General features: G+C 43.2%; 1 protein-coding gene across 1 annotated transcript; it reads left to right on the plus strand.

The window, feature by feature from the left end:
• Positions 1–310: 310 nt before the first annotated feature.
• Positions 311–20,497, plus strand: slc6a17 (solute carrier family 6 member 17). Its single transcript, XM_047596473.1, has 12 exons — positions 311–636; positions 4,302–4,738; positions 8,834–8,991; positions 10,559–10,685; positions 11,753–11,934; positions 12,664–12,774; positions 13,568–13,809; positions 13,906–14,098; positions 14,664–14,856; positions 14,943–15,102; positions 15,316–15,478; positions 16,255–20,497. Exons 2-12 carry the CDS (start codon positions 4,438–4,440, stop codon positions 16,615–16,617), a joined length of 2,193 nt encoding a protein of 730 aa, XP_047452429.1. The 5' UTR covers positions 311–636; positions 4,302–4,437; the 3' UTR covers positions 16,618–20,497.
• Positions 20,498–22,576: the final 2,079 nt, after the last annotated feature.

Consider the following 22,576-nt stretch of genomic DNA (forward strand, 5'->3'; position numbering starts at 1 on the left):
CAAGTAGGTCTCTGGAATGGAGGTAAACGGTGTCAAGACTTCAGTGACAATTTACCAGGAAGAAGAAGAAGAAGAAAAAGAAGTGATCCGGTCGACAGTTGCATAAACAACATGTTCAGTAAATTGGTTTGATGCGCCTGAGTGAAGGCTACCTGTGTGATGCTCTCATTAATATCCTGGGAACACTGCAGATGTTTTTTTGGATCAGCCGCTGACGTGCGCACAAGCGGATGAGTCAAACCTGCGTCAGACCTCGTCGTGACTTACCATAGTAATTTCTCCATTCCGTGGGGGGAAGGGGGGGGGGGCAGATTTATCCCACAACACATCCAAAACCACGTGGAAACCAGAGGTGTGCGCAGGTTTGTCACAGAGCAACATTGCATCGGCGAAGAGCCGACCACTGCCGCAAACACAGCTGCACAAGTTGATGTAACAGTAGGAACCAAACTTGTGGCAGGCGTTGAGCTCCTGCGTCAGACTTTACGCACCATGCGCTCCGTGTGACTGGAAGCTCTGTGATTTCGCATCTCTTTGCGCGCAGAGATGTTGCATACGGAGGCAGGGGCTGAATGAAGATACCGTACACCGGATTTAAATCGTCACGCCGAGTCGTCATAACCCGCACTGCACAAGGTAAGAGTCACATGCGTGTCCGCATTTTAAGTCAGATCAGTTTAGATTTATTCCGTTTTATATTATTTCGCATTGTCGTGCCCATATGCATATATGTATTTATTTATTTATTTTAAATCATGATACAGAGGAGGGGCAGTCTTCAATGGATCACCTGACAAATGGTGATTTCTCCGCAGCGTTGACGGTGAGCGTCGCTCATTAATCCTCTGTGTTTGACGCTGCCGAGACAAGTGTGTCGATATCAGGCTCAGTTATGACAAATTCTGCGAGACTGCGGATGGTCTGCTTCCTTATACCGGCAGCATACTGTTTGCATCTCCGCATTGCTATTATTAGGTGATTCGCTTGACCTTGACAAGCCGTCAGAGGTTATATCCACGGTGATAGTTTGTCCTCAGCCACTGGTACATGGGCCTGGGTGAAACGTGTCTGAAGGATGCCTGGACATGGCCACGCAGGTGCTGATTTCTTCCTGTCACAATCACACGTTGCTGTTCAGAAATCATGTCAAATCAAAAACCGGATCCAAATCAGGATCCGTATGGCACACATGCAGACGTAGATTATCATTTGTTCGTTTCACAGTGGCACCATTTTCTATCACGGACTGGTTTAAATCTAAACATTACAGATGCGACAGCCTGTCATGGCTGCCTGATTGGCGGTGGAATAGATCCAGCAGCAGACCATCACCTCTAGTTTTGCCACCACACTCTGTTTCTCCGCCCCAGGTTGTGTGTCACAGCAGCTCTGTGTTATTTGCAGCACGTCCTTCGGGGGATATCATGTCTGTCCATTTGAGATGGAGAGAGGAGACATAGGCAGCCACTGATGCTGCAAGGATGTGGTTTCAAATTTGCAGGAAGCACCATTGCTTAGCAACCACACTAGATAAAAGTGGAGCTATATTCGTAGAGAACCTGTGCTGTTACATCATCAACGCCAGACCATCTGTGGAGAGTTGCAGGAAGGATCACACATCTGCCTCCAGGGAAGCGGCCGTACACACCCCGTGACCCTCAACTTTGACCACGGGGGTCTATCACCATCACTCCTACTTCTTCTGAAAAGTTAGCACGTGCTTCACGGTCTGCCGCACGTTCTCCTCTCCACTAATAACAGCCATAATTTCATACTTTTTCATACTTCTGTACATTTGTAGAGCATCCTGAAAAATCTTTTCACTGTTTCTGTCAGATGGTGACGGACTACTGAGTCATAATCTGTGACCATGTCTTGCACTGTACGCGAAGTCCTGCTGTCTCCGTAATGCACCATCTGCGCCGGCACAGACTGTGAACCTCTGAAAGTTGCTGGTTCACTGTCAAAGCAACAGTGAAAACTTTCGCTGCACATGATCAGAATTGCTGAGTGGAAATCCAGTTTGCCATTAATTTCTGACAGGTCACCACCTTCAGAACCCAAAAGATCTAACTGATGTAACCGTTTCCTTCCAAATACGGAGAAAAAAAAACATCACGCTACCATTCATTCAGAGCCTCTCTCCACAGGTTACAATGCAGCTTAGCAAAAAAAAAAAAAGTATGTTTGCAAACATGCCCATCGTTGTTTCACACCTCAGTGTTTGGTGATGACTCAGTATTGTGTAGTTGTAGGCTGCTGGGAGAAAGGTCACCGTAGCCCTGAGATCTGCGTGGGGCACTCAGCCGCCGAGCTGGTGCATGTCGTGACTGCAGGGCTGCTGAGGAATGCGATTTGCGTGCTACCGGTTTGGCCTTTGGATGGGCTTTAGAGCCCGGCTGGCTGGCAGCCGTTCTTAAGAAGTCGCCGTGAATACGAGCCCGGCCCTGATTTCACTTGGCTGCTTTTGTTTTCAGATTAGAGGCCTTGTCTCCAGATCAAACACCTCTGGCTTCCATTCTCTGCTCTTGTGATGTTCCGGATGAAAAGTCGGATCTCACACATCACACATAGCTAGACAAGAAATCTGCCCTCAATAGCTAGTTTCAGTGTTTTAGTTCCTGTTGCTGCCCTTTTGGCATTTAACCAAGGTTGTCTGCATCACTCTTTGTGATGCTAATATTAGCTTTCAGGGTTATCATGTAATTTTCAATCACCAATCTTGTCATCTTGACTTTTGTTTTCATGCTTGCAGCTACAAACTTCCATTTTCAATGTTACTATATTTTACGGATCACTAAAACCAGGTCATCTGACTAAAAAGCAGAGGTGCTATTTCACTCAATAAACTCCATATATGTATTTAAATGCTGCATATTTTAAAGGTTATTTTCAAGGTCTTATTCTGCTATTGGTGTCTCAAGTGGTGTCTCACAAAGCATTGTGACATTGTGACATTGCATATAGTGCAGGTGCATACACAACAAATATAACCAGAAGTGAAACTGGGGAAATTAACCCAGTAACAGGGGATATGTGATGGATCTTACTCTTTGAAGCTACAAGCTCAATCTTGTCCACTATTAGCATCGCCCACTTTGACCAAGCTTTCAGAGTCTGAGCTGCATTATGTAGGAGTCAGGCTTAGACATGGACAAATAACAGACTAATAGTAAAAGATGATGGTTCTGGTGTAACAGTTTTTTTTATTTACATGTCATTTGTCTGACAGAGTCATAGTACAGGATGCACAGCTATGGAGCACCAGTTCATAACAGTAAAACCCTCATTCACAGAGGAGATTTGGAGTATCTGAGTACAGTAGCTCTTGCTGAATAGTGATCAACACCAGTTTCCCCATCGAGGAAGGCACAAAACCAACCAGGATTGTGTAATTATAGAGGTTTTAGCACATGCCAGAGTTCTTAGAGAGACCAACTTAAAATAAGCCAGTTAATTGGGCTTTGGGCGTTGGGCTCTTCCATCACATCAGAACTAGGCTGTAAAAAAACAAACCCGTAGACAAGATGTTGAAGCTCTGTGATAAGAAAAAACAGAGGGGCTAATAAGTGATGAAAACTGCGCTCAGAGGCTTTAGTTTTATTGGGCTGCATTCTCGTGAGGCCAGCGGTCACACAGACAGACTGCTCGCTGCTGTTCATGCCGCTCACATGACTCAACTTTAGTATAATGAGCTGCTGTGTAATGGATTGTAATTCAATCTGTGTATCTCACCAATGAAGTGGATTATCCGAAATACCTTTTGTCTCCAAAGTGCTTCTGGGTTTTAGTAAGCATAGCTGAAACTGTGAACGCTCAAAGTCGCTTAAAGCCCGAATCCTGAATGGTTTTTATGTGCAGGGCTGAATGACTATGCTCTTTTCTTGTTTAATTAATTTATTTAATACACTCTTAATTTCCTAATTAGAAATTAAACAAGTATTTACATCTGAGAAGCTCCTGTTTTTTTTTAATAACTCAAGATCATGATAATAAAATGATTCATTAATTATCAAATCAAATTATACATCTTGGCTTATATGTTCTTTTAGCCTCGATTGTCTTTCAACAGCCAGACCAGTCAATGGGGAATAGGAAATTGGCTCAATAGGAAGTTGATGAATTTACTGCAACCTGTTGTCACTGCTAAAGCTAAGGTATCTTTGTTTTGGATCATAGAAATATGTCTTCCCACAGAAAACCTAGCTTTGTATATAGTATTGTAATAATATAGTTTCAGGGTAATAAATTCACAGATTTGTTTTAATCATGCACTCCTTTTCCATCTTTTCTCTTCACAGATTTAAGAAAAGCACAAGTTTCTTTCCCTGGCACCTTCCTGTCTTCTACCCGATCTCTCTCCGGCCCTGTTCCGTAGACTCTCGCCTCCTCGCCACCTGTCAACATCTCCTCTGACGGAGCTCCTGCGTCGTGGCCATGCCAAAGAACACCAAGGTGACCCAGCGGGAGCACAGCAATGAGCCGGTCACTGAGTCGGTGGCTGACCTGCTGTCCCTGGAGCACCCCATGGACTATAAGAGCAGTCAGATGAGCATGGGCCTGAGCCCCGGCTCCACTGCTCCAGTAAAGGCCCTGCTGCCTTCCCCTGACCCGGACGCCGAGGACGGCCGACCGGCTTGGAACAACAAGTTGGAGTACATCCTGGCCCAGGTTGGCTTCTCTGTGGGCCTGGGTAACGTTTGGAGGTTTCCTTACCTGTGCCAGAAAAACGGTGGAGGTAGGTGAATAACCATGTCTACACGAATGTGGTCCGTAGTTTACCGTCTGTTTTGACCACAGACTTCTGGAGGCTTTGTGTAAAGTGTAGCAACGCTTCCTAAGTTTGGATGTCAGTTCCTAATTGGGCCACCCATGACGAACATGTGTCCCCACAGGGTGCAGGGGAAGGTTAACAGCTAGAAACGTTGTCCTGGGTGAAGGCTGTGGATGTGATTTTGTTTTTTTATTGGTTCTGTAAAATCTTCAATAAAATCACCACTCAGATGGTAGAGGTTAAGTTAATAGCACTTAATGATTTAAACAGGGTTTTGTTAGCTACCCACAGCCCTGTGTAGGATACTGTGTGGGCCTGGGATCTATTTGCTCAGATGTGATTTAATTGAAAATTTCCATCTCATGGTGGTTGGTGTAAAATTTAATGCTATATTTTTGTATCTCATAAAACCTTAATTTAAATCATATTACAGAGAGAAATATTGCAGCAGTGTCAAATCATTTAGCACTTATCTTTTCAGCCAGCTCATTTATTGAGATAATCTCACTGAGAACATGAAACAAAAATACATAAACGCAACGATACATAAATAAATGTATTCACTCCCTCATTCGTGACTGTAAATTTGCAACGCAGTGGAGAAGAAAAGCCACTCCTGTGATCTAACGTTGTGGTCGTTAGCTCTGAAATTAACAACTGATGTTAAAGATCTCATCATAGGTTGCAAGGTTGTTTAAGAGGCGGATTACATCATGGGTTTTCGGTTTGTCATTTTTGAAAGAGAACAAGCTTTATTTTTGTACCGTGATCTGATTAGATTTTATTTAGTTATTCAGAGTTTTAATAATCGGGAGAAAACCCAGCGAGTGGGCGTTACAATGCTCAGTTGGACAGTAAAAGGTATTTATGATTTGATTTGAACTGATAGTAAACTACAAAGAGCTCAGAACGTTGTTGCTCTTTATGAAGTGATTCACATCAGCGCACTCAAAAAAATAACTTGTTCGCGGAACTCAATAAAATTATGGAAATAATTTCCACCTAAATAAAATGCTTTAATTTAGCAAGAAACTATTTTGTTGAGTGACCTAAATGTAAATATGTTGGATCAACACTTGCATTACTGTTACTTAATTACTAGGATTATGTCCAACTAGATTTACATAACAACATAACATAACAACATAATTTTGTTGGGCCATTTAAACTTATATGATATGAGTTATTTAATTTAATAGCCACTGTGTCCTCGTTGTTCCTTTCCTTTACCTTACTTCCAAAAGCTCTCTTATCTTTTAAAGTGTCTCTGCAGGTAGGGTAGGTAGGTAGGTGGGGCAGTAATTTACTTTGGCTCTTCTGGGCTTCAGTTCAACCTCTGGACATTCTTGAGCTTCCTGTAGGTAGGTAGGTAGCAAGTTATTTTTTAGCCTTAGCCTTTAATTGAACGAGGCGCAGTACTGATCAGGAATTTGCTCATTACTGCCACCTACTGCTCTGGAGTTGTAAGCAGAAGTGATTTGCAAACTCGTAAATTTTAAATTGTTGCATTTTACGCTAAAACTACATGATTTAGAACTGTTCAACCACAAAACATGATTTTATATAATATAAGCTACATGCTAGACTTAGGTTAAGGTAACCCAGACACCCAGTTTACTCTTTTTGAGTGAAGATACAACAGTTGTTATCTTTCAAGAAGTTAAGAGCAGATTTGGTACAGAAGACAGCAGAGTACTGGATAAGTACAACCTCAGATGTATCTTTTTTTTCCTCTCAGCTTTCACCTGACACACAGATATGACATGTCCCAGTTACTTATTTCCCACTTCCCAAATTAAGTTCCACCTGCAGCTGTGAGATTAGTAATTCATCCTCACTAATGTGACGGAGCTCTCTGAGCGGACTGATATAATACCGTGAGAAGCTACAGTTTTGGCTTTATTTGCGTTGCTTGCAGAATTCTCAGGCTTATCTCTTTGCTATTATGATTCAGTGGCTTTATGATGGGATGTGAGGGTGGCGGTGACTAAGATGGAGGAAGTGGAAGAGTCAATACCGATTTCCTGGGCTTTCAGACATTGTTGGTACCCCGTGTGGGAGGTGTGTGTGTAAAGAGGGTATTTGAAATGCGAGATAACTGCGTTGAAGAGTGTTCATTGGTACATTTTAATCGGTGTGTGCATGTGTGTGCGCACGCTTATGTGTCCCTGCTGGATCTTTACTGGGTGGGAGGTGCTGCATTGTCTGGGCTTGTCCAGTAATAAGAACAAGCTGTCCCTGTCGCTTGTCCATTCTTTGCCATTTTTCTGTCTCTCTCTTGCTCTCAGCGTCTCTAGTCAAATAATTTAAGACAAAGATATAATTATCCTGTCTTATATACTATATATAATGTTCATATAATGAATTTGCTTGTATATCCTGGTGAAACCTTTGTCTTCACACGGCAAAAATATCTGGCAAGATCAATAGAACAAGACCATGACTAGAATTTTAATGTGCTTTATGAAACTGGCAAATAGGGAAGACGTCACAGTGCTGAACCATTTTATGATCTCTTCAAACGTATGAGATCTGCATCTGAATTTACAAAATCTGCATGCAGGGGACAAGATCTTGAAAAAAAGAGAAGCTGTGTTGACCAATCACTTTTGAAGAGGTTTACTGGATGCATGCAGGTAAACAGTCCAGGTGAAGAGCAGAAAAGAGGCAGAATGTCCTGGTCCATCCTACAACGTGCTGCATATGTCAAGTGAAGAGATGCTGTAGCGGTTCTAAACGGAGTCCATTCCTTTGTCTGAACTTTCTAGTCAGACTGTGAACCATGTATGATCCAGATATCCATAATCTGTTATCTATATATTAACCAGGAGTTACTAAACGTTTTACCACAGAGGACGATAGTCACTTTATTCCCAGTCTGACCCTGGGATGTTCATTGTTTGTCCCCATCAGAATGAATTTATTTATTATATGTGTTATAATGTATTTATTTATATGTGACAAACAGACTGTTTTCTCATTATTAGAAACACAAAATATCATCCATCATTTATAATAAAATGAATAAACAAGTGGCTAGCTACAGTTATTGCAAACTAGTTAACTATTATGATGTTTTTAATATTTGAGAAAATCTTTTCTTACAGTGTCGTCTTTCATGAACAGAACAAACTATTATATGGTTAATACTGTTAACTTCAATGTCCTGTCTAATATAAAATAGATACAGTGTAGACTATACACTATCACTGCACTTTATTTAGTCTTCATATTTATATCATAACCGTCTTTAATGCAGAAATGTTGAAGGGCACGAAATAAACATCAATAAAATCATTAAGATTCATTCTCGTCATGGTTTCTATGAATGACTGTGTTGAACCACAGGATTATCTGACCCGCTGTGCTGTAATCCAATGGTTCGGCTGAAGTGCAGTGTCTGTAAACAAAGAGCAATAATATCTCCTTGCCAACACATTTACTTTGCCTCTGTTGTGTTTTTGTCTGCTGCCCATATAAAAAAAAAAATTCAAATTCATTAAAAAAAGAAAGAAGAAGGTCCCCGACACCGAAGCCACTTCAGACGACCGTCACTGTCTGTCCCTGTCTCTGTTTGCTTTGTCCGCTGCTGCCTCTAATAGCCACTCTGGGTGTTATCAGAATTTCTGATCGAGTCAAACGTCATTTGTTTCCAGCCTGGAAACGTGCTGCCAGTACGTGAACCCCATCCTCTCTGGCTTCGGATGGTTTTGTCACCATGGTGCCCCCCTTCATGTCTTGACGTCAGCAGGACTGGACGTGACTTGTTGTCTGAGAGCGTCTGCTTCTCCTGCAAAAAAATGAAAAAAGAGAAGAAATCTGACAAAGTGATGAATAGAAGCTAAAAATGAGAGAGGAAAGAGGAAAAGAAAGTGGGAACGGTGGTGGAAGATAAAAAGAATAGATTCTTAAAATAGATTTTGACAGAAGGGATATAATAATGCCCTTTCCTCCTCCAGCTTTTCTCCTCCACTACACATGGCTTTCAAAGCCACTGAGCATTCAGATAAAAGAACCTGTGCAGTAATTATTTTCCCCTCTGCCCTTCTTCTGTCTCAGGTGCGTACCTGGTGCCCTACTTTATTCTCCTCCTCCTCATCGGCATACCCCTCTTCTTCCTGGAGCTGGCCGTGGGACAGAGGATCAGGCGTGGCAGCATCGGGGTGTGGAACTACGTTTACCCACAGCTGGGGGGCATCGGGGTTTCCAGCCTCATGGTACGTGTGATGTGTGATTAGCGTGGCCTCCAGCTAGCCTCCAGTCACCATATGATAATTATACGGGGTTTACATGTCGTCACTAATGTCTTAAGTGCTGCCTGTGTTCTCAGTCCACAGCCATGTTAGCGGCTCTGTGAGCTAAATGCTGACATCGACTTGTGAAGCTGAGCTCAGTGATAACAAGTTTTACAAGTTGGGATGTTTAATGCGAAATTTCGGACTAGATTAAATGATTAAGTGGAACACATAAGTTGTTCGTCACCTGGAGAACATGAATTTAGATACCAAAGCACATGGCAGTTTGTCTGGTAGGTGTCAATAGAAGAAAAGAGAAGATGTCTTGATAGAGGGATGGACTAAATCTAAAAGGTTTATATTAATATTGTGTGAGTCGGTATTGGGAGCACACATTATATGTAATACTCCACTGATTTTGCCAAATCTACTCACATTTCTTTTATTTTCTGACAATTTTAACGTATTTAATTAGCATTATAGATGCTGCTCTAATCTGAAAACCTTCTCTTTATTTTCTGTATGGAGAAAGATCATGTCCCTTTTTTACTGGTTATATTATTGCATTAAGCCTTATTATGTTATAAATCATGCACACCGATCAGCCATAACATTAAAACCACAGACAGGAGAAGTGAATAACATTGACCGTCTTGTGATGCTGGGAAACCTTTGGACCTGACGTTCGTGTGGAGGTTATCTTAGACATGTACAGGCGGCACCCCCACCCCTCAGCAACGACGCAAAAAAGCACAAGGTGTTGCCTCCAAATTCACTAGAACTGATCAAGTGTCTGTGGGAGGATCCACAGAGACTACAGACCCTCAGGAGGCCCACGTCCACTCTCTGATTAGTCTTAACTGTTTTGGAAGCACAAGGGAGACTTACACAATATTAGGCTTATGGCAGTTTGTGAAGAAATGCAGCATGTTTGGGCCATATTTATTTTATAGGGCTGCTGTTGGATGATGATGATGATGATGATGCAGTTCATCAGAGTTGGATGTGTTATGCTGTAGATTTTGCTCTACTAGACTCCCTCTCTCCGCTCATTACTTCCTGTGGTTGCTTCAAAGCAAGTGGCATGTAAAGACCAGCGCTGATCACTGTCATAATCTGTCCCCATCATCATCTGCGGGGAAGTAGAGACCCATCATGTTCCCGCCGCGTCAGCGTCACAAGCTTAAAACGCCGTCAGTCAGTCACTGAGTTGGTCAGTGAGTGTTTTCATCAATCTATCGCGAACGAGCTGATGGCTAAGGCCCGGCCCAGAGCATTGAGGCGTGTGGCAGCTCTGACATGGCAGAGGGAGATTCAGCGGCTATAAATACCTCCTCATAGAGGATCCCGGCGTTGGCTGCTGAGAGCAAACAGCTCAATAATTCATATGTGCTTCGACTTAAGCTGTGTGCTCAGCGTCTGTGCCCCGACTCAAGAGGAGGCATTGAAGCCAACACACTGCATGCTGTGTGCCTCTGCACTGTTTGTGTTAATATATTTGTGCGGCTGTTACTCCTAAGCACATCTGCTCTCTCTTATTTTCCTTCAGGTTTGCGGTTTCGTGGGCCTATATTACAATGTGATCATTGGCTGGAGCATCTTCTATTTCTTCCAGTCTTTCCAGTATCCACTGCCTTGGGCTGAATGCCCCTTCCAGAGAAACGGATCCCAAGCCAGTGAGTACACAAAGCCCACTAAACATCTGCAGAAAGACGTATGGCCAACAACAATTGTTCTCACAAATGTTTTTTACTTAACTGTAAGGCTCTTGATGCCAAGTAGAGAGGGGGGGAAAAAAAAGAGTTCTGCAGAGTCCTGCAGGACAATTTCCTATTCAGCAGACACACACAGGCACGCTACTCAGGGAGGTGCTTAAAGCTGCAGAACGCGTCTTTGCATCGAAGCAGCTTGCCTTGCTGCGGTGCTGCATTCGAACAGCAGCGTCTCTAACAGAGGAGCGGTTTGTGCTGTCTCTTCAGCTGAACCGGCCCTGAGCCTCATCCTAGAGGGCAGCTTTGTTCGCGAGGCTTGTCAGCTGGAATGACCTGGTCAACAGTGTCAGTGCCTCGAACGGCTGGCAGCTGGTAGCCTGTGGTGGAGGTACAGACAGGTTCTGGCAGAGTAAAGGGCATCGACTTCCATTAGCATGAGAAGGCAGGATGTTGACTCTGCTTATGATTATAGATTCAGCAGGGTGCTTTGGAGCGTCCAGTAAGATTTAGTTTAGCTGTTTGCAGAGGTGGAAAGTACAGTGAGCTTGTTCTCAAATACTCTGCATATGCAAAAAAAAACAAGAAATAATCTCTCTTTATTTTCTTACTGTTTCCATTATAGGCTTCTACCTTTTTACTTATTGTTATGTACATATGATAAATTCTTCATGTAAACATTGTAACTCTTTTTCAATAAAAACTAATTGACACTAATTGAATTTAAATAGACAAAACTCAATTCATTGTCAAGAATTTCCTTCTGATTTATGCAGATTTTAATAGGATTAAAAATAGGAGGAATGAAGAATTGTTACAGCAGTAGCTTACTTAGCTCACACAACATTAAAATACTGCTGCAATTAAATAACTGTTAATCATTTTCTTTTGTTAATGTTCAGTTTTACAGACTTTTTTTTTTGCAAATGCATTTATCTGAAAAAAAGCAACATTTCAGAGATTTTATTTTCTATAGGCCACACTCAGAGCCGCTTACAGCGTTTCCCCTCACTTTTCCCTTTTTCCTCTTACAGTTGTGGTGCCAGAGTGCGAGAAGAGCTCGGCCACCACCTACTTCTGGTACCGCCAGACTCTCAACATCACCAGCTCCATCGACGACACCGGGGGCCTAAACTGGAAGATGACCCTCTCCCTGCTGGTGGCTTGGATCTTGGTCTGCTTGGCTGTCATCAAGGGCATCCAGTCCTCGGGGAAGGTACATGACCCCAGAGATTAACGCTTTGCATTTCAATCAGCTCTATTCAGACCCGATGTGAAGCCTATAAATCATTCCAACAAAAGCATTACATCGCTATATTTAGCCGGCGATTCATCCTTATCGGCGAGTGCTTCATTCACTTTGCCGCTTCTTCTCAGACAAAGGTAAGATGCTAAGCCGCTCTCATTGGTGCTTGTCTATTTTTGGATCTCATCTATATTATGGAAGACAGGTCCATGCAACATTAATAAGCTTAAACTGAACCAAGCTAAAACTGGTTCAGGGTGCAGATGGAAAATTCTCAGTTTGGCAACAACTGCATCAACATCCTGTAATCTCGATCCAGCGAGTGAGTCATATACCACAACACAACATCCAGCACGCAGTCCCAATAGGAAAATACACAATCGAGAGCTGACCGCCAAGGTCTGACACAGTTTTTTAAACAATAAACTAGGTAATCCAATTATCATATTCAGAGCTGCAACGATTCCCTGAAATGCTGCAGGAAGGATTTCTGACTTCAAGGGCTCATCTCCACATTTGGTAAGAGTTCACAGATTCAGCAGCAGGCAAACGCAAAGCGGTTTCCAGACCGAGCCGTCCAGAGTGTGCGTGCGTGTGTGTGCATTTGCAGCTCTTTTTCCATGTGTGAGACCTCAGAAAACAAGTGTCCATGGCAACGCTGTGTAATGTACTCGATTTTATCTCTCTGTCTCTCTAAAGGTGATGTACTTCAGCTCCCTCTTCCCGTACGTGGTGCTTTTCTGTTTCCTGGTACGAGGCTTGATGCTGAAGGGTGCGGTGGACGGCATCGCTCACATGTTCACCCCTAAGGTGAGAGAAAATAAGTGGTGACTGTAACGTAAAGAAAAAAGTGATAACAGAAAGGAGCAGAAAACCTGTTACCTCAAAAGGACGATGGGGATGCATTAGCAGTATATATATTTATAAAAGAATATAGATATTAATTTGCTGTGGTTGTCAAAAATATCCTGAGCTCACCCTCATCACACTGCTGCTCACACGCGACAATGCTAATGGGTATTTGAGGGCTGTTGAGTCATGAGTGGCAGATGGATCTTTGTCGTCACATTCACATCCACTCAGAGGAAAATGTCACTGGTATCGAGTGTCATGCGTTGGGTTGATGTCTCCCCCTAGTGGTGAATTTGTGTGATCACACCGCCGACAAACGGCATCACTTCTGTGTAAAATTTATTTTATCTGATCCCTGAGTTTGTTGTCGGAGTGCAGCCACCATCAAATCTCAAAATGAGTCGCAATGAGTCTCAAATAAAAACACAGCTTTTATTATAGGTGTGACCAGATCGTGTATATTGTATATTTGTACCCTTTGACTCACATATTTGTGCATGTGGTATAAAACCCAAAGAGACTAAGTAAGTTAAATTACAGCGAAATTAAAGTATGGAATAAAATGTGCCAGCAGTGACAGAAATGGATGCGTTCAGCTGAAATATTTCTCTCACTGCATCTTTAATCAGGCGTAAGAAGGAGGGCGGAATAGGATATATATGAAATATTCATGTTTTCAGGGAGATTGATGACATTATTAGTCTTTTTGTCTCATTAGTCTTTTTGTCTCATGCCCTCTTCCTGTCATCAGCTGGAGAAGATGTTGGAGCCGCAGGTGTGGAGAGAAGCAGCGACGCAGGTCTTCTTCGCCCTGGGTCTGGGCTTTGGAGGTGTAATTGCTTTTTCCAGCTACAACAAGCGAGACAATAACTGCCACTTCGACGCAACTCTGGTTTCCGTCATCAACTTCGTTACCTCCATCTTGGCCACGCTGGTGGTGTTTGCTGTGCTGGGGTTCAAGGCAAACATCATGAACGAGAAGTGTGTTGTCGAGTGAGTGCATCAGAGCAGTCACCGCCTTCTGGCAGCTGTTTGTACCTTCATCTTAACTCACTGACGTGTTGTTATTGTTTTTTTCTCCAACTGCAGGAACGCAGAGAAGATCCTGGGTTACCAAAACACAGGCGTGCTGAGCAAAGATCTCATCCCTCCTCACGTCAACTTCTCCCACCTGTCCAGCCAGGACTATGCAGAAATGTATGGAGTCATTAAGACGGTGAAGGAAGACATCTTCGACCAGCTGGGCCTGGATGCTTGTGTCCTTGAGGACGAACTCAATAAGGTCAGTGGAAACCTCTAAGGTTGAGATGAAAATATGATTCTTAAGTTGTATGTTTAGATATACGCACATAGGAGTTTGGGTATCAACAGGTAAAGTCAGTCAGTCTGTCAGTCAGAGTTGTATCTGAGGCTTTTGTTTCACGTGGTTAGTAGCACAACAGCTTGTTTCGTTTAATCTTTCTCATTGTTTGTGGCATTCAATTGCTATGCAAGTGAATAGTTTTGGCTTGGAGCAGTATAACCAACAATATATGCACCGTCATGCTCCTCCTTGTTTGTCTTGTGTCCCTTTAAATCAAACCACTATGTCTTTGTAGCCGTTTGTCTCGAGGCTATAACCTTCTCGCTAGATAATGAGTCCAATTTTGGCTCTTCATCTCCATTTATATGTTCACAGCCTGCCTTTGTGTTTAGCCTTTAGCCTTGTTATTGTTTTTCGTGCAGAGGTCATAGAAATATATTCAAAATGCATTCCGTCTTATGTTGGAATTTTAAGTTTGTGATGCTTCATTAATAAACATTTAAGTGAAGCGTATTATTTTCCTCTTCATCTCTCCGTCCTCCAGGCGGTTCAGGGCACTGGTCTGGCCTTCATCGCCTTCACAGAGGCCATGACCCACTTCCCTGCCAGTCCCTTCTGGTCCGTCATGTTCTTCTTCATGCTCATCAACCTGGGCCTGGGCAGCATGATCGGCACAATGACCGGCATCACCACTCCCATCCTGGACGCTTTCAAGATCCGTAAAGAGATCCTGTGTGGTAGGTCCTGTACCTCATATACCTCTGCTTTTTGTGCCTATTGAGTGTTTCTGATTCTGAGTGTTTCTTATTCTTCGGTCCCTCAGTGGCTTGCTGTGTCATCGCCTTCCTGTTAGGCCTGCTGTTTGTGCAGCGTTCAGGGAACTACTTTGTCACCATGTTCGATGACTACTCTGCCGGTTTGCCTCTAACCGTGGTGGTGATACTTGAGAACGTGTCTGTAGCCTGGATCTACGGCACTAAGAGGTAGGTAGACTGGACGTGCAGACGGAACGTTTTTCAAGACACTTGTAGTCTGAAGTGTTTGTCTGATCCGCAGTGAGAGCTGTCTGAAATTTTTCCAAGTGGCTTCAGATAATCCACTTATTGCAGTCTCCCACTTCACAGCAGACATTATTAGCTAAATGGAACTGAGACATCAGTGATTTTAATACTCTTTCTTTCTTTCTTTCTTTTCAGGTTTATGCAGGACCTGGAGGACATGCTTGGTTTCAGGCCGTACTCCTTCTATTACTACATGTGGAGATACGTGTCACCTGCCATCCTGGTGGTTCTCATCATTGCCACTGTCATCGAGATGGCCGTCAGTCCTGCAGGATACAACGCCTGGGTGGAATCTGAGGTCAGTGGCCGGTATCTCCTACCACTACCTCATACAGGATTACTTTTGAAATGGGGCTGGTGTTTAAAGAATTTAAAGCATACAAACTTTGTTTAAGGCATTTTGTGAGGTGCACGTAGAACAAAATATTAATTAAAAAAATATAAATACATCTAAGACTGAGAAGTAAGTTGTTAATATACAATAAAATTCACAACAAACTGTCATAATTATCATAATAAAAGCAGCAGTGTATCAACTGCTCTCCTCTCTGGCAGTGCTGCTCGCTCTGCTTTGCCTCGCCTGGGTCTCACAGGCTATAAAACATGGCGCATTACTCAGCTTTTAATAAAATGTTTTGCATCGTCAGATGTTTCTATGTGTTACCTCCCTTGCACAATATCGCCTTCGTGCACTTGTTGCAGGTTTCCCAGTCTGCATCTTTTGAGGTGAACTGCACCCAAACGTTTAACCATTTGTCCTTAGGCATTTTGAAGGTTCCCTTCCATCCATGCAGGTGAAAAACTGACGTGACGTGCAGCGTTATTATTTGCAGTTTACAAATTTTCAATAAAGTTGTGGGAGGAAAAATGGAGCTAAGGGGGTGTTAATTAAAAATTCACTGGCACTGAAATGAAGCACCAAAATCTATGTTTCTCTTCGGTCTGGTTACTACCGTTTGCATCAGTTTTATGATGCAGAGTATCGGTGTCTATCCCTACGAACTCGTCTCTTCTTGTCTCTCTATTCTAACATCTTTGTCTTTTTTTTTTGACATCCTCCTCCTCTGTTTGCAGGGCTCAGAAAGTTTCCATAGCTACCCTCCCTGGGCGTTAGCCATGGCCTACGCTCTCATCGTGGCAGCCATGCTGCCTTTACCCATCGTCTTCATCGTCCGCCACTTCAACTTGATCTCAGACGGCTCCAACAAGCTGTCTGTCTCCTACCGTAAGGGCATGATGAAGGACATCTCCAACCTGGAGGAACAGGACGAGCAGCGCTTCATCCTCAGCAAGAACCCCAGCGAGGCTCCCTCCCCGATGCCCGCACACCGCGCTTACTTGGGCCCCGGCGGCACCCAGGAGATGACCAACACCAACTACGGCACCAGCACCAAGACGGGCTACCAGAACATCGGCTCACCCGAGTCTGAGCTATGATCCGCTGAGCTCGTAGATCCTCCCTGTCCGCTAAGCCCTGCTTGAAGAGAGGGAAACAGAGGAAGTCAAGAAGGAGAGAAAATTCACTTGAAGCATTCATCACACCTTAACCCTCAGAGCCCACTCCCTCAGTTCCCCCTTTTTCTGCTCCATTGCTCCTTGCCTGTGGTAAAAGGGACCGCGTGAACGTGAACCCCACAAGATACGGCGACTGTTTTCATCTGTCGTGGCATTACAGGGACAGAGAGAGAGGGACCGAGATGGGAACAAAGAGATGGATGAAGTTTAGAGAGGTCAAGCGCTGGCTTGGATGTTTTGGTAATAAGCTCTGGCTGAGGTTAAGGTATGTGCAATGCTATGATGCTTTACTGAATCCTTTGTGTTCACCAGTTTGTGCTTCTTCTGGTTCTGGTTCTGGTCTGGAGAGGATTGTCATGTGTGGGGACGGGATGGAAGGAGAAAAAAAACATTCATCTTGTCCTGGTCTATATCACAGTATGAGAGCATTTCTCATCTAGAAAACAAAATGCATCAATAACAGTATGTAACAAGTGATCCTGATGGTGTGAGTAGTGTTACAAGCACATTATATCTTTAAGTTTATCGTGCCTATCATACATCAGCAATAATAGCCAGTCACAGTAAGGTCCACATGAAACTTTGGGTCTCCTTCTATCTCTGTGTTCCCACTGATGTAGAATACTGTACATATGTGTTGTGCAATAGTTTGAGATGTCACCGTAAATCGTGCATACACACCGCAATAGTGCAAAACAAGAGGCAGCTTTTTTGCATCTTCATTCCATGGGCACACAAGCACAGGCGCCTGCTGTCGTTAGAGCATCTCTGAGCCTTAAGACAGAGCAGCACTTTTCTTTTCAGCAACATTTTCCCATCACAAGCAAGGCTTAGGGAGTCGACGCCAGCAGCACTTCACGCATCCCCATGCCCGGCCGCCCCAGACAAAGCTTTTCCATTTTAATCAATCATTTTAATCAAGCGTTTCCATTTTAATGAATGCGTGGGGAGGGCAACGGTGGCAGCGCACGGGCAGGAATGAGCGGAGCAGGCTTGTGTTTGATCAGGGGGCAGCTTCACGCTTGTCTGTCTCGGCATTAGAGAGAGGCGAGACAGAGAAGCAATGGGCAGTGTGAGTGTCGTCTTCATGTTGTTGCCTGCTACTGAATGAGAGCTCCCGGTGACCCTGCCCGTTAAAAATAGCGCCGCGTTACCCAGGGGAAGCCGTGGCAACGCACCATAGATACAGATCCTCTCTTCTGATGCGGAGGAGGAAGAGGAGAGTGGACACCTTGCTTTGTCTGCTCCACCTGCACAGCTGTTTGTGCGGCGGAACAGAGACGAGACATTTTGCTGTTAAAAAGCCCCAAAAGAATGTCTCTCTAATGTCGCTACAGTGCATTGAATGAGAGGTTCACTGCCATGCCTTGCTGTGGATTAATCATACTTCATCCCTGAGAGGATGGTATTTAGGTTCAACATTCGTCAAATTGTGACCACTATATAGAAGACATAATTTCATAAACACTACAACATCATTTTGATGTTTTTTTTTGTGAACTGATGTGTGAAATCTATTTTTTATTAATATTATTATTATTATTTTAATAGTATAATGTCGTACGACGGCGTGCGTTTAGGGGTGCAATGTGGAAATATTCTGTGATGTAAATGTTTGGAATAAGTAGTAATACATGGTTTTCACCACTGGGTGTCTCTGCTGGCCAGTGGAGGAGCCGAGGACGCACACTGTTCTGGAGGCCCCTCCCTGAGACAACAGCAACATTTGAGACGGAGCAGATGTAGTGTGAAGCACAGTCAGTCACATTGTGTGGTGCCTGAACAGCATCTGTGTTGTCTGTTTGCCTTACGCGTTTGTCATCGTGTTTTCTTGATTATTTAGTACGTTTTTTTTTTTTTTTCCTATGTGGAGTTTGGACCAGCGTTTCATCTCATTCACTCGAGCACTTTAATTATGCAGAGACCCTGGAGTTGTTTTGCTTGTCAAGGACACGTCAGAAATCAGCTTTGTAGAAGGGGGGGAGAGTGAGGCGTAAATGTCCGTGAACGGCACAAGTAACACAAGGCCAAGATTTTTAGTCTCTTATGTGTGTTGTCACAGAAGATTTTTGATATTTATCTTTACATGTAAAATATTTGTAGTGGCTTTTTATCATTAAAACACTTCCTAATTTACATAATGTAAGTGCTGAGCCACCCCGGTGATCACATGACTGCTACTGTACATAGAGGCTGTGATATTGCTTTAAAATATAATAGAATTCACCATCAAATCATATATTTGTAATTGTCTGACTGTCAGTTAACGTGTTTTGTTTAACAGTGGCACTAATGACGTGGAGTACAAAGAGAAATCTGTATTTAAGGAAGTAAAACAACAATGAACCACTGTGATAATGCAACACAATCAGGAAAGTCTCCATTTTAAACACCGTGTTACAAATGAGCAGGTTAAGGCTGTTAATGCCTTCAGACACTGGATTATAACTACTTCATTCTTTAACATGCAAAGACGCAGACCTGATTCACTACATGTTCGCTGGCTTGAGATTCAAATGTCACACAACCTGACATGAAAACACTTCCCTGCAGATTTGGCTCAGAGTTATTAAAGCACATTTTTTTTAGGAAGCACATAACTGGAAACAGAAGGAAGTATTTATGTCTCAGTTTCACTCCAATCAACGAGCTAAAGCTCAGCGAGGGTGAAGTAGATGATGACACACGTAGACCGAGCTCTGAATCCTGCACGTCACGAGAGCTCTCTGCAGCGTAAGGCTGCACACTGAAATGCACTGCCATCCCCAACCGAACCGCACTACAAGTCTACAAAAGCACCACTAGCTACGGACGAATCTGCACAATGCACAGGTCGAGACGTGTGACGCGAGCCGAGGCTGACGTACCGGGCCCCGTACGAAAGTGAGCACAACAACTTGCGGTAGCTATAAAACACAGAGGCACAGCTGATCTTTCCTCTTGGAACTCTGCACAAATATAAAGTATAATGTCTTCTCTTATTGATCCAACGTTGGCCAGTAAAAAGCCGTTGGCATTTGGTATTGATACACACCACTGAAAACAATTCCAGGGTCTCTCTGTCTTGTCCACGTGTCAGCTGTGTTGCAAGAAACATCTAGAAGTGAACTCAGTTAAATTACTTGAGATGAAGAGTGAGTTTATTTAACTGTGCAAATAATCGTTATGTGACCAACCATAGTTATATTTATAGTATTTAAGGAGATGTATTTAATCTGTACATATCGATGTACATTCTGATGAATTCACACTGAGTATCTATAGTGAGAGTGACAGGGTGTAAACTTGAGCTGTAAATAATAATTGTATATTTTGAGATATTTTTTGATTTTTTGTACTGTCAGTAATGTTACTTTGGTGTCTGTTGGTTTCTGGTGTTTGTGTGTGGTTGTTCTCGATAAAAAGAAAAATAATGGCTGAGCGTGCTGAGTGTGCGTGCATGTGTGAGTGTGTGTGTGAGCGTGCGTGTGTGTGTGCGTAAGTAAAAGTATACGTAGGATTTTTGGTGTTTCAATGTGTGTGTTTTTCTCCTCTCTCAGTGTTGTGTGCTGCTGATCTAATCCCGTAGAATAAATCCTGTTGTTACAGTGGACTGGGACCACTGGGTGTTTAAAGCAATCTCTTCTCTGTGTCTCTCACTGGAACTTCGGTGGCTTTCCAGCACAAAACTGGCAACACAATCAAGAAGAAATGTTCGACTGTAACAATGAGACGGACACTCTCATTCTGTGGTACAATAACTGTACAAACATGATGGCGCGAACAGGAAATTAAAATAACCACTTTTACCAAACCTACATAACCACGTGTGTCATTTATTCTGTGCTCTCAAAGTTTTTCTTTATACTGGTTTGACGTTATTGTAAATTATCTTTGTAATTTATAGCTTTCTGTAGTAGCTAGAAGAAAAATGATACTGGTCAAGTTTCAGGACTGCAGGGAAACATTTTATCTTTCTGAACTGATAGTCTGCAGATGGTGACGCAGATTTTTGACCAGTTCCACCAGTTTCAGTGGAAAGGGCGTATTTGATGGTCATGATCATGCTGCCAATAATCAGATTCCACAACCAGAAAATGCTTCGTCAATGAGGATGAACTCATCAGTATTTGACCATTTCACTTAACTCCCCCTCTTCATATCTACGGTAAATTCTTCCAGCAGGAAAGGTTTGTAAATCTCATGAGTCCATCAGCCGAGCCCTAATGATGAAGCAATATCGACGTTCAATAACTAAAGAAGAGATGGTGTTTGTTGCCCCTAGCCAAGCTGCACAGCTCCGGAGCACTCATGTGGCTTCTTTTTAAATGCTTCCCACATTTTAACAGATTAAATTGCTTGGCTCATGTCATAGGAAGTGGCCCTACCCAGCGGTTTCTAACGTGTTCAGAGTAACCTACCAAACTGCCATTAGCTGAACTGAAGCATTCGCAGAACTGTGCAGGACAGAACCTGGCTCTGCTAAACCAGCCCTGACACAAGAAAGGGGTGTCGCCAGATGTACATCCATCACAAGTTACTGTAGGCCAGGGGTCTTTGATGTTTTTCAGGTCAAGGAGCCCCAAACTGATGGAGAGATTAAGTAGGGACCCCCTACCTATCATATGTGTTCTATATTAAACTTGCATGTAATTTAACTAAACAATGTGCACTTGGAGTCGTCCAGTCTAATTGTAGCTTCTGCTGAATGGTGGATTTAATAAAATGCTGCCTCACTCCCACAGGCCATCTTGAAGTCTGCGGAGTAATATTGCTTTAATTGAAAATTTATTGTGTGCACCCTGAGCCCCAATAAAGCAGGAACTGCTGCTGCTGCTGTGTTGGTTTTGGCCACATGTGTTCTGTGCATAAATGTCAAGCTATTTGTCTCTCGGGCTGCGTCACACTTCCTCTCCTGACTCGTCCGGTTCACGTTCAAGAACGTCTGCACACTCTGTATCCTGTAAACAAAACATTTCCCACCGAAGTGTAACTTATGAGATACACAAATAGGCTGCGGTTGACTTGATAATACACATGCAGGGAGTGTATGCGGAACGCACTGATGGGAATCCCACCTGCAAGTCAGATGTTTATCTACAAACAGCACACGCGGCCAAGGAGCTACTTCCCATTTTCCCACTGCCCCGCCACCTGATCCAGGAAAAGATTGTGTTGGTGGACATTTTTCACACTTCGAGTGGCATTTTTCTGGCAGACTGGGTTTGCGTGGGCTGAGAGCCATCAGTCATATTCTCACATGGCTCTTTCAGCTGCTGTCAGCCTCCACAGCAGAGGCCAGATGGTCCCGTGTGAGGTCTGTTTAAAGGACTGACCAAAGAGCCACCATAGCTCATTAGTGTTTGACCAGCTAGTCGCACTGCAAACAACGCTGAGCTTTAACAGCATCGTCAGGGACTGAGGCTTCACAGTCAGTGATTCCCTTCAGTACAGATACATTCTCTCGTTTCTTCTTCTCTTTCAGCAGCAGGTTGAAGGCCGGTTTGAATCTTTCAGCTGTTGGCTCTGAATAAAAACTGAAATAAAATAGTGTAAATCCCCCCTAAAATATTCCTAAATACTTTCATCTGTTGTTATTGATGTAATGCTGTTCTGAAAGGCTAACCCCAATAAACACGTTTTATTGGTTGTAAGTGCTGTAAGTGTAAGTGCTCACAGTTTTATAGATTTAGCTCTCTGGTTTTCATACCTTGGAAATAATTGGTTCACGCTGCACCTTAATTTTTTTTTTTTGGATCACGATGTTATCTTTAAACTTGTAAATGTGATTCCATCACATTTATCTAACAGGTACAGCAGGTTTTGGGCCGAGGGAACACCAAGAGAGCACATAAGGAAACGTCTACCATCAGACTTGTTGGTTTATTAAAGCAGCACTTGA

Source organism: Mugil cephalus, chromosome 1, assembly GCF_022458985.1.
Source record: "Mugil cephalus isolate CIBA_MC_2020 chromosome 1, CIBA_Mcephalus_1.1, whole genome shotgun sequence".
In the NCBI taxonomy this organism is placed as follows: Eukaryota; Metazoa; Chordata; class Actinopteri; order Mugiliformes; family Mugilidae; genus Mugil; species Mugil cephalus.